The 12,466-nt window shown below is 45.1% G+C and overlaps 1 protein-coding gene across 7 annotated transcripts in view; it reads right to left on the bottom strand.

Annotated features, from left to right (window-relative positions):
* Positions 1–12,466, bottom strand: part of LOC122922210 (NACHT, LRR and PYD domains-containing protein 12-like) — a 73,548-nt gene that overhangs the window by 15,160 nt on the left and 45,922 nt on the right. For all 7 annotated transcript variants that reach the window (XR_006387109.1, XM_044272738.1, XM_044272739.1 and 4 more), the window contains exon 9: positions 8,778–8,948. Coding sequence is in view for 6 of the 7 variants with exons in the window: in XM_044272738.1 (XP_044128673.1) it covers positions 8,778–8,948 (171 nt within the window). In the remaining variant the exon portion in view is untranslated. The remainder of the gene's footprint in view (positions 1–8,777; positions 8,949–12,466) is intronic.

Genomic DNA, 12,466 nt, shown 5'->3' with positions numbered 1-12,466 from the left:
AATAAATTGTACGCTAAACTGGAAAAATGTGTGTTTGCAGTTCCGGAGATTCAATTTCTTGGTTTTCTTCTCTCCGCTTCTGGTTTTCAGATGGACCCTGATAAGGTCCGCACTGTGCTTGATTGGGAGCTTCCTGAGAATCAGAAGGCGCTAATGCGGTATTTGAGTTTTGCCAATTATTACAGAAAGTTAATTTTGAATTATTCCTCTGTTGTTAAACCACTTACTGATATGACTAAAAAGGGGGTGGATTTTTCCTCGTGGTCGGTAGATGCGCTTAAAGCCTTTTCTAGTATTAAAGAGAGTTTTGCTTCCGCTCCCATTTTGGTACAAAATTATGTCTCTCTACCTTTTATTGTTGAGGTGGATGCTTCTGAGGTGGGTGTGGGTGCGGTCTTATCTCAGGGTCCCTCTCCTGCCAAATGGTGACCGTGTGCCTTTTTCTCAAGGAAACTCTCCTCTGCAGAGAGAAATTACGATGTGGGAGATAGGGAGTTGTTGGCCATCAAATTAGCTTTTGAGGAATGGCGCCATTGATTAGAGGGAGCCAGACACCCTATTACCATGTTTACCGACCATAAGAATCTCGCCTACCTGGAATCGGCCAAGCGTCTGAACCAGAGACAGGCCAGATGGTCTTTGTTCTTTTCTAGGCTCAATTTTGTTGTTGCGTTCCGCCCTGGGGTTAAAAATGTGAAGGCGGATGCCCTGTCACGTTGTTTTCCGGGAGGGGGGAACTTTGAAGACCCCGGTTCCATTTTGGCTAATGGGGTGGTCGTCTCTGATTTTTATCCTGATTCGGAGGCAGAGGTTCAGGCAGCCCAGGCAGAGGCACCTGAACTTTGTCCTCCTGGGAGGTTGTTTGTGCCTCTCGCTTTACGACACAAGGTTTTTAAGGAGCACGATGATACTGTCCTTGCTGGGCACCCGGGCAGTAGAGCCACAGTGGATCTCATTGCTCAGAGATTCTGGTGGTCGGCTCTTCGTAATACGGTTGAGGGTTTTGTGGCAGCCTGCGAGACCTGCGCTCGTGCCAAGGTCCTTTATTCACGGCCATCGGGTTCTCTCCTCTCGTTACCCATTCCTCCCCGTCCTTGGACGCATCTGTCCATGGACTTCATTACGGACCTGCCTCGTTCCTCGGGGAAGACTGTGATTCTGGTAGTAGTGGACCGTTTTAGCAAAATGGCGCATTTCATTCCCTTTTCTGGGTTACCCAATGCTAAGACACTGGGGCAAGGGTTTGTTGATCACATTGTTAAATTGCATGACATTCCTTCAGACATCGTCTCTGATAGGGGCACGCAATTTGTTTCCAGATTCTGGAAGGCCTTCTGTTCTCGCTTGGGGGTTCGGTTGTCGTTCTCTTCTGCTTTTCACCCGCAGTCGAATGGTCAGACCGAACGCGTCAAATCAGAATCCGGAGACATATGTGCGCTGTTTTGTGGCGGAGAATCAGGAGGATTGGTGTTCTTTTTTGTCCCTTGCTGAGTTTGCTTTAAATAACCGTCGCCAGGAGTCCTCTGATAAGTCACCATTTTTTGGTGCATATGGGTTTCATCCGCAGTTTGGGACATTCTCTGGAGAAGGGTCTTCTGGTTTACCTGATGAGGAGAGATTTTCCTCGTCTTTGTCATTTATTTGGCAAAAGATTCAGGGTAATCTGAAGAGGATGAGTGAGAGATATAAGCGTGTGGCGGATAAGAGACGTGTGCCTGGTCCGGACCTGAATGTGGGTGATCTGGTGTGGTTGTCTACAAAGAATATCAAACTTAAGGTTCCCTCCTGGAAGTTGGGTCCTAAGTTTATTGGGCCTTACAAGATCTTATCCGTCATCAATCCCGTTGCCTTCCGTCTTGATCTTCCTCAGACTTGGAAGATCCATAATGTTTTTCACAGGTCCCTATTAAAACCTTATGAACAACCCACTGTACCCTCCTCTTTGCCTCCTCCTCCGATTGTTGTTGATGGTAATCTTGAATTTCAGGTCTCTAGGATTGTGGATTCTCGCATTATCCACGGTTCTTTCCAGTACCTCGTTCATTGGGAGGGTTATGGTCCTGAGGAGAGGATGTGGGTCCCAGTGGCGGACATTAAGGCCACTCGTCTTATCAGGGCTTTCCATAGGTCTCAGCCTGAGAAGGTGGGCTCTGAGTGTCCGGAGTCCACCCGTAGAGGGAGGGGTACTGTCACCGCCACTTCTGTGAGAAGGTCTGTTAGATGTTCTTCTCTACCTGTATGAAGTTCTTTGTTTTGGTTTCACTTTGTCGTCTCCTTTCTTTCTCCCAGCTTTCATCTATTTACACTAATTGTCTCCCTTTATATTCCCTCCCATACTGCCTCACTTTGCGGTTTATACTTCTTCTTGGATTAAGTTCACTGCTGGAGGCTGCTTCTGCTGATTCCTCAGATAAGTCTGTTTCCTTTATTTGTGTTTCCTTGCTGGCTTGATTCTAGGTGACCCTGACTCCGTCCGTATTAAGTGCAGGGAGCCGGTGGTCGTGTCCCCTCACTATTATAGGGTTTTCAGGTGTCAAATAGTATGAGGTACATGGACATGCAATCGTCTACCATAAAGATCTTTGCATGGGCATAACCCATATGCTCCTTAGTTTGGGATCAAGCCAGTCGGATGTTTATTTATAAGTTCCAGCTTTCTGCAACACCATCCGCGACAGCTACACAGTCATGTTATTTGAAGATTACTCGGAGGAGGTAGTGAAAAAGCGCAAAGCTTTTAGCCCTATCTGCACTAAGCTATACCAAGGAAGTATTCGATTCCAGCTCCTGTACCCGGCTATTTTAAAAGGTCCATCATCAGGAGAAGGTTCTTACTTATGAGTCCTCTGCGGAAGCAGAAAAGGCCTTGGAATCCATGATCTTAAGGTGTGCCTCCACTCCAGCATCCTCTTCGCCACGATCCTATGGACATTCGCAAGAGAGGAAAACCGGTCTACAGCGCAGGGGTCGCTCAGATAGATGATCGGCAGGAAGATCAAGAAGCATCAGGCGACTGACTCCGCAATCGCCGGGAAGATACGGATACTTGCGGACCGCCAAACCCTCTTAGAAGGCCGAGTGTGACTAACTTATCTGACACCGTGTATGGCGGAATCTCCATAGGCCTAGTTATATATATATATGTGTTTTAAGTTAGTTCATGGGGGCATTAAGGAGATTATATGTTTGTGCATTTAGCGTGAAGTTATGGGGGTTATGACATGCAGATATGTTTCAGTGCTTGCAGTTTAGAGCTATCTCTGGCAGAAAAAAGAGAAGTCCCTAGCTTAGCACCGGGAAGTGTATACTTACTATTCTTACTTCCATATATGGTGTAGCACTAGTTTTTTTTAACTCAGCTATTACATAAGAGTTAAATTGTTGATTATTGTTCTTCCCTCCCTTTCTCCTTTTCTTTACTTCCCATACTTTCTTGACCCTCTCATCGTGTGTCATTGGACACTACCTAGCCAGAACAGTGATGCATATATTATCCTGGAACATGAAAGGGCTTTATTCTCCATCGAAGCTCTCTAAAATTCTACGTCATTTGAAACGTCTACGTCCTGAGATTGTTCTCCTCCAGGAGATTCATCTAGTAAAAGAGGATTTTTTCCGGATGCAGAAGTTCTGGGTTGTTAGAGTCTATGGGTCCACGGCAGTAGGGCGCAAAGCTGGAGTGATGATTTTACTCCACTAAAATTTTCCGGGGGTAGTTCTTTCTGAGACATATGATGAGGGCGGTAGATGGCTTAGATTGACCCTAGAATTTGAAGGGTTAAAGTATAGCATACATAACATATATGCACCTAATGGGGGAAAAAAACCTTCTTCACCAGCTTAGGAAATAGGTTACCATCAGATGAAATCCCCAACAAGATAGAGAGAGGATAGGTCAGTAATTAACCCACGTCCCACTGATAAGGTCTTACTACCCCTCATGTCCTCTTCTGGTATTTCAGACATATGGAGATCTCTTCACCCAGATGATAGAGAATATACACATTTTTCTCATGTGCACCAGTCATGGTCCCGCATAGATTATTTTCTGCCTAGCACAAACATATAGAGAGCAGAGTGACCAGTGCGGAGATCCATGATTTGGTGATCTCAAATCACTCACCTATATCTATTTACTTGCAGAACGCACATCCCAGGGGAACGGAGTTTATCTGGCGTTTTCCTTCCTTCTTGGCCAAAGATGATAACTTTCAGGATATCTTAAAAGGTTGGTGGTTGGAGTTTCAAGATGACAACTCCCCACATGCATCAGATGTCTCTACTTATTGGGAAGCTGCAAAAGCGGTTTTGAGGGGTAAGATTATAGGGTATATTGGTAACCTGCGCAAAACAATATCTAAACAACATTTAGCGTCCAGTAAATCCCTGAGAGAAGCTTATACAACATTCTAAAATCAGCTTCCTTAACAGATAAAGATAATTGGATTAGGGCCAGAAGTGATTATGAATTATGGGTGCACAGGAGAGAGGCAATGTCAGCTTTCCAAACAGACCTCTTCGGTTTCCGAAATAAGTCAGGATGCATGCTAGCCATATTAGCCAGAGGCAGATTTACCCCTACGAACATCACGTCTTTACGAGATGCCAAGGGAATGATACACACAAACCCCAAGACTATCAATAGCCTCTTGGGAGAATTTAATGCCTGCTTATATAGTGACTCTCCAAGGGGAACTGAAGCAGGTAAAACCTTCCCGTCATCCATCAATATGCTGTTCCTAGATGCGGCTCAACAGGAAAGCTTAAATTCAAAAATTACAGAGGGAGAAATACTAGCCACCATTAAATCACTGCATAATGGCAAAGCCCTGGGACCTGACGGATTCTCAGGGGAGTTCTATAAAGTGCTGCAAGCCCAAATATCCCCTACTTTGACCACATACTTTAATTACCTTTTCCAATCTGGTGATTTCCCGAGACACTCCAAAATAGCCCACTTAAAACTTATATTAAAGCCCCACAAAGGTCCATATAATCCTGGCTCTTATCGGCCCATATCCTTGATCAATCAAGATCTAAAAATCTTAATGAAGATATTTGCGGATAGGTTGGGGGCCTTGATGCCTGATTTGGTGGAATCCTCTCAGGTGGGATTTATCAAAGGAAGATCAGCAGCAGCAAACATCAGAAAGGTGCTAGCTACCCTGGATTGGGTCCGACACCTTGCCCACCCAGGAGAGTCCCCCATCTTACTAGCTTTAGATGCGGAGAAAGCTTTCGATTCAGTGAAATGGGATTGGCTGGAAGCGGTTTTAGACAAGTTCCAGATTACGGGTTCTTTTGACACCTTTTTGAAAGGTTTAGCCAGAGTACATACGGGAGGCTCTCTCCCCCCCACCTTCTCATTATACAAGGGGACGCGACAAGGGTTCCCCCTCTCCCCGTTACTCTTCGACCTAGCCCTAGAGCCCTTAACAAGACTCCTGGAGGGGTCAGATGTTTACTCGGGTATTAAAATTGGCAGAAAAGAAGTAAAATTAGCTGTGTATGTGTATGCAGATGATTTGCTATTGTTTATGTCAAATCCAGCAAAACACTTACGCCCCTAATGGATTTAATGCGGACCTTTGGTTCTCTGTCAGGATACCAAAATCAACTCCTCTAACAGTGAAATTCTTGAACTACAAGACAGAAATGACCCACAGTTATGGCAGAATTCGTCAAACATAATATAACATATTTAGGGCTGAAGATAGGCAAACTTCCGAGCTCCCTATATCATTTAAACTACCCGCCTCTAATTAATACCATAGTAGCGGATTTGAACAGATGGCATTCTATTCCATTTTCATTCATGGGACGGTGTTACCTGATCAAAATTATGACTTTTTCCAAGCTACTTTACCTTCTTCAAACCCTCCCGATTTTGTTGAAACACTCAGATTTGACCACATTGAACAAAGCCTTCACTAAATTTATATGGGTTGGAAAACGACCCCGAATATCCCTGCATAAACTGATGCTATGGAAGCCTGAAGGGGGAATAAAGTTCCCAAACATTAGGGGCTACAATATTATCTGCCTTATGAGATATATCTTAGACTAGCTACTACATGAGACAGACCATTTCTCTAACAGAGACTTAGAACAAAACTTAGTAGCTCCGCGGGGCCTGGTGTCATGCCTCCACTCCAATTTAGCTACTTTACCATCGGGAATAAAAAACTCAATACTAATAAGAGACACGGTAGTTGCATGGAAAGTGGCAAGGAAAGCATTTGGGCTCCCTTTCTCGACATCCAAATGGATGCCACTATGGGATCACCCAGAGTTCCCTCAAGGAAGGCACAACGCATTCCGGGAGACATGGAAAATGAAAGGGATCACTAGGGCGAAGCATCTGATGCATGTGGAGGAAAGGAGATGGTTGTCCCCTGGGGAGTTGAAAGAAATAAAGATTCCAACTACCAAATTCCCAATTTTTACATATCCTGCAAGTATTGGGCTGTCTGACCGTATGCCTGACGTGATCTCACAACTAAAAGTGCTACTAAGACATGATCGATTGGAGGCGGAGAGGCACAAAGAGAGCTCAGCCACAAAGTTCTTCAAGAAATTGAAAATTTTCCTCATCACTCACTTTAGTCCCTCTAAAATCCAGGGGATGGTCAGTCCGTTCCGCTACACCTCTTGGTATCTTACCTCCTCAATGAAAGGCACTTTAGGTGCCCTTAAGTTGTAAAATCACTATGTGTTTGACATGTGACTAGAATTATGCTACAGATGAGATGTCAATTGTTTTAACAATTATTTAGAAAGTATTTTGATTGTCTTCCCTACCCCTCCCCTTTCCTTTTGTTTTCCCTGTTTTATGACATCTAAAACTACTTCAATACAAAAATATAAAAAAATCGCCGCATCCGAAAATGTCCGAACTATTAAAATGTAAAAGTGATTATCCCACACAGTGATTGCGGTTTTTGGTCACTTCATCCCCTGGAAATAATAATAAAATAAAAAGATCAAAAAGTTATTAGTGACCCAAAATGGCACTAAAAAAAACTACAGCTCGCCCGGCAAAAAACAAGCCTTAGCCCTGTAGATGGAAATATAAAGCGGTCATGGGGTCAGGATACGGCCATGAAGGAAATTTAGATCTTTCAAAGGTTTTTATTACTTAAAAAATAGTAAAATATAATAGAAACCATATAAATGTGGCATTTCTGTAATTTTACAAATCCTCAGGATAAGGTCGCCATGTCAGTTTTGGCACACTGGCAACACCGTAAAAAAAAAAACATAAAAAATGGTGGAATTGCAGCCCCAAAAATGATTTTTCCATGTATTTTCAATACAATAGTAAATACAATACAATGGTTAATGGTAAATTAAATGGAGCCATGAAAAATACATCTTACGCCTCATGCACACAACCGTAGCCTCAGTCTGCATCCGATCTGCAGATCGGATGTAGACCCATTAATCTCAACGGGGCCACAAAACATGCAGACATTACACCGTGTGCTCTTCACACCCTGAAGTCTGTCCTGTGGTCTTGAAAAACATAAAATGTCCTATTCTTCTCTATTTCGAGGACAGGAAAGTAACTTTTCTCTAGACGGACCTCAAAATACATAAGCGCATGAAGCCCTCAGACGGCTATGTGAACGGAAAAGTAAAAACTTTATGGTTCTTAGAAGTCGGAAAAAAAGCAAAAGGGAAAATATTTATCAGTATTGTGGAGAGAAGATGATTAATCTGCTGCAGATGACACATAAACAGACGGTGCCAAAATCAGGGGTGCAGGTAAGGGGGGCGGTGGTGTAACACCCCAAAGTTGTGTTACTAAACTCTTTTACCCCGCTACGATCTGTTAGGAGCATTAACCTTGTCATCAGATGTAATTTTACATTATATCCTCACAAATGTGCATAAAACCTTGTTAAATCTAATAATTGTTGCAGTTTTCATATTCACCAGCAGGTGGCAGCAATGTGTTAGCAAGGCCTTAGGTTCAGTTTAGTACATCTAAGCTGGAATAGTTCATTCCAGTTTACTCCCCCCTCGGTGAACAGAGTGGGCTGTGCCCACATCCTGCCTCATGGGTGGAAAAGGAAGTTAGAGTGAGTGTGCCAGCCACCCCTGTTGGGGAAGGCAGTGTGTTAGTCTTCAGGAGTCCCCCTGCATAGGGAAACAAGCCAGGATCTTGTCTCGGCTGAGACATTGATCAAATCCCCAGCCTGAGCCCTGCAGCCTTGGCTGGATGAAGCAAGCAGACAAACTCCAGAATTCCAGGAAGAAAGCATACCCTGTTTAGATAACTGTGAGTAAAGTCCAGAGACCAGGAGAAGCCATATTCCTCCTCAGCTAGTCAGTTCCTATACAGCAGAAGATAGAGTGTGCAGTAGCCAAATTCCTGCCACAGTATAGAGCTACAAAGACAGAGACATTACACCACTCTGGCATTCCTAACCTGGGGCGTGAGTTATAACACCTTAAAGGGCCCTGTGACAATACCCTGCGCATGGTGCAATTGGCGTCACAAACAAACTATGGACTATTATACCCATATCCTGAACCATCCTGAACCATTGCATTAAAGTGGCGTCAGTATACCCGCATCCTGGCCACTGCAGTGGCTGCTGACACAACTAGACCTGGTGCATTAGTCAGACATCAGTAGAGACGTCACATATCAACGAGCAGTCAACAGTTTATCTCATAGACATAACAATGGTGCAGAGCATAAAATAGAATAAAATCCATGTATAACTTGTGCCCCACATGTCTCAGTCCTGTACACATCTTATACTCACCGTAATCCTTCTATCCTGCTGGCCGGACTGGACAGAGCCTCCATCAAGTCACTGAAGTGAGGACCAGACAGACCGTTACTAGACAGGTCAAGTCTCTTCAGGGACGGGTTATTCCTTATTCCAGATGCCAACTGGATGCAGGAAGTGTCTGGTAGACCATTACCATACAAGCTGTAAGAATAAGAAGATGAGATGTGGGTGAGGTGTCCACAGAGCACAAATCCAGAACCCCTGAGGAATGTCCTCACTTTATGGCATGTCATAAATCAGTGATGATGGCAGCACATGAATATACAATAGTCATAAAGCTGGAGGAACTTGTGTCAGCGTCATCAGCTGCTGAGACTCAGAGCTCTCCTTCCTCCATCTATTGTGGTCCTCAGTCTGTGTCCCCCATTCTCTTTCTTCCACCATCTATTGTGTCCCTCAGTCTGTGGTCCCTGTGGCCCCATTCTCCTTCCTCCACCATCTATTGTGGTCCCTGTGGCCCCCTTTCTCCTTCCTCCACCATCTATTGTGGCCCCCAGTCTTCTTCCACCATCTATTGTGGCCCCTGTGGCCTCCATTCTCCTTTCTCCACATGTATTGTGGCCCCTGTGGCTTCCATTCTCCTTCCTCTACCATCTATTGGGGTCTCTGTGGCCTCCATTCTCCTTCCTTCATCATCTATTGTGGCCCCTGTGGCCCCCGCTTTCCTCCTCACATTACTACAGGACACTTGTGCCTCTGCCCTCGCTCAGTCAGTTATTTGGGGGATGGATTATTAGTAGACATTACACTACATTCAGGGTTTCTCTCGACTCTGCTGGTATTGATTACTTATTGATAACGAGCAGTAATAGTCTTCATTCTGAGTAAATTACAGCCGAGGTCAGCAGTAATAATACCGCCATACAGCTGTAATGTAGCACAGGCAGAGATGAGCGCTCTATGGCGGTAAGGGCTTGTGGCAAACATCGCCACTTATCGAATGTCTTTCTTGTCTGTACCTCTTCCCCTCCCCCCTCAACCTCCCATCAGCCCTTGCTATTGTCTGACCCCACCTCTCCTTGTACCATAGTAATCTATGTATTGTATGTAAATGAGGCTGTTGGAGGTTTGAAAGCAGGTGCACATGCCTAGTAAAGTCAGTTGACTCCCAAACTGTGTGTCGTCCAGTCACTGGGGAAATTGTCTCTTGAATATTGACCTGTTTCTTCAGCTACAAGGGGATTTAAGTGAAGATATTGAGGGTATATCTTCAAGCTCCGCAACAATTGGTGGCAAGCGGCGGGATTCAAACCGCACAGCAAAGCAGCAGTTCGTTGAAACAGCCATTCGGATATACCGGAGTTCAAGAATATGTGCAGTCATTCGAACGAACGGTGAATGGAGACGAATTATGCAACATTGAAACGAACTACGTTAAAGGAATTATTGGAAGCAAGGGGAAGAAAAGCCAGCAACAAAACCAAAGCTACTCTTGTGGCCGAACTCATGGAGGGGGACAGAGCGACCACTGCGGCAGCTCCACAGGAGACAGAGCCAACGGAATTTGCAAGAGAGCTAAATAGCAGGTTAGCTTTTTACCCAAACATCCCCTCCGTGGAGACACTAGAAAGACTGATAGCAGATGTACACGAGTACATTGTAGCTAAGAAAAACGCTCCGGCTACTTTTCAGAGGATGGTGGATCGGCTATTGGATGGGTTCCAGGAGTACGCTTGCGCCTATCTAGATGATATAGCGATCTTCAGCCAGTCCTGGACTGAACACCTGACCCACATAGGAGCCGTACTAGACCGTATTAGGGAGGCAGGATTAACTCTGAAACCCAGTAAGTGCCATATAGGGATGGCAGAAGTCCAATACCTAGGACACCGGGTAGGGAGTGGCCAACAAAAACCTGAACCGGCTAAGGTAGAGGCTGTAGCCAAATGGCCAACCCCTCGGACCAAAACTCAAGTACTGGCATTCCTAGGTACCGCAGGATACTACCGTAAATTTGTACCCAACTACAGTACCCTGGCCAAACCCCTCACCGATTTGACCCGCAAGAATCTTCCTAAGATAGTAGTCTGGACCCCAGAGTGTGAGCAGGCATTCCAGCAACTAAAAACGGCTCTTGTGAATGCACCTGTACTTGCCGCCCCTGATCCAACTAAACGCTTTCTTGTCCACACAGACGCTTCTATGTTTGGATTGGGGGCAGTACTGAGCCAAGTCGGAGAAGATGGCGGCGAGCATCCAGTGGCTTACTTAAGCAGAAAACTTTTACCCCGGGAAGTCAGCTACGCCGCCATAGAAAAAGAATGCCTGGCCGTGGTGTGGGCCCTTAAAAAGCTGCAGCCCTATTTGTATGGACAACCCTTTTCCTTATTCACAGATCACAACCCGCTGGTGTGGCTGAACAGGGTGTCCGGAGACAATGCCCGGCTGCTGCGCTGGAGTTTGGCGCTGCAGCCTTTTGACTTTACCATCCACTACCGCCCTGGGAAGCAAAATGGCAACGCCGACGGGTTATCCAGACAAACTGAACTTGAAAAGTGATCTGTGAGCGCTCCTCCGGACATCCCCAAGCCGATCCGTTGGGATCAGACTGTGTATGCCGGCTTGGTTCTGGGGGAGCATTGTGGCAAACATCGCCACTTATCGAATGTCTTTCTTGTCTGTACCTCTTCCCCTCCCCCCTCAACCTCCCATCAGCCCTTGCTATTGTCTGACCCCACCTCTCCTTGTACCATAGTAATCTATGTATTGTATGTAAATGAGGCTGTTGGAGGTTTGAAAGCAGGTGCACATGCCTAGTAAAGTCAGTTGACTCCCAAACTGTGTGTCGTCCAGTCACTGGGGAAATTGTCTCTTGAATATTGACCTGTTTCTTCAGCTACAAGGGGATTTAAGTGAAGATATTGAGGGTATATCTTCAAGCTCCGCAACAGGGCTCATGTACATATTACAGCTCTGTATAACCTGGGAGTTGCTCAGACCCATAATCCGCCCCATAGAAGCAGATGTGTCCTTCCTGTCCCTCCAGATGTCTCTCAGGACATATGACACCGTCGGGCGAACCGCAAGGCTATCTCTAATGATTAAAGGCGTACAGTCGAAACGTGTAGACCTTGCCTGTCTGGTCAGCCTACGAATTTTATAATAAAGAAATAAAGAAATTCGATTTTATCCTGAGCCTGCTGCTGGATTTTTTTACTTATCCATTTGTTCATCGGTGTATGATCTGCGCAGTATGGAATAAACTCCTTCATGACCTACAAGGTGTCGTTTGGATCGAGTCACTGTCAGCCAATTCAACTAAGATCGATGGTTACCGCTATCTCATCACAACTGTAAGTTTCAGAGATCACACTTTTAGTGCTTAGATTGGAGAAGCAGAACAGTCAAAAAATCAGTGAAAAGGATCTTAGAAGATCTGCAAAATATCTTTCAAAGGATCCTTGCTAGCTATGCATGTATAGTGAGATGTATATGGACACTGGAATATAGCAGCAAACAGTGCAAGCCTGCATACTCCAGCCAGGAAACTCATGACTGAGTGGAATACTGACTGGAATACCCCTTTACCCAAAGAGAAACAACAAAGGTGAGAATCCTGGAAGCAGTCCCTCCAGGCATTGGAACAGTTTAAGCTACCACGATTTTACACTCTTGGGTCCTTGAAAAATGACACCAGACTAGAGATCCATATCTTCTCT

The sequence above is a fragment of the Bufo gargarizans genome, chromosome 11 (assembly GCF_014858855.1).
Source record: "Bufo gargarizans isolate SCDJY-AF-19 chromosome 11, ASM1485885v1, whole genome shotgun sequence".
NCBI classification, from domain to species: domain Eukaryota; kingdom Metazoa; phylum Chordata; class Amphibia; order Anura; family Bufonidae; genus Bufo; species Bufo gargarizans.
Note: the sequence above shows the minus strand (reverse complement) of the source record. Positions and strands in the feature narration are given on the sequence as shown.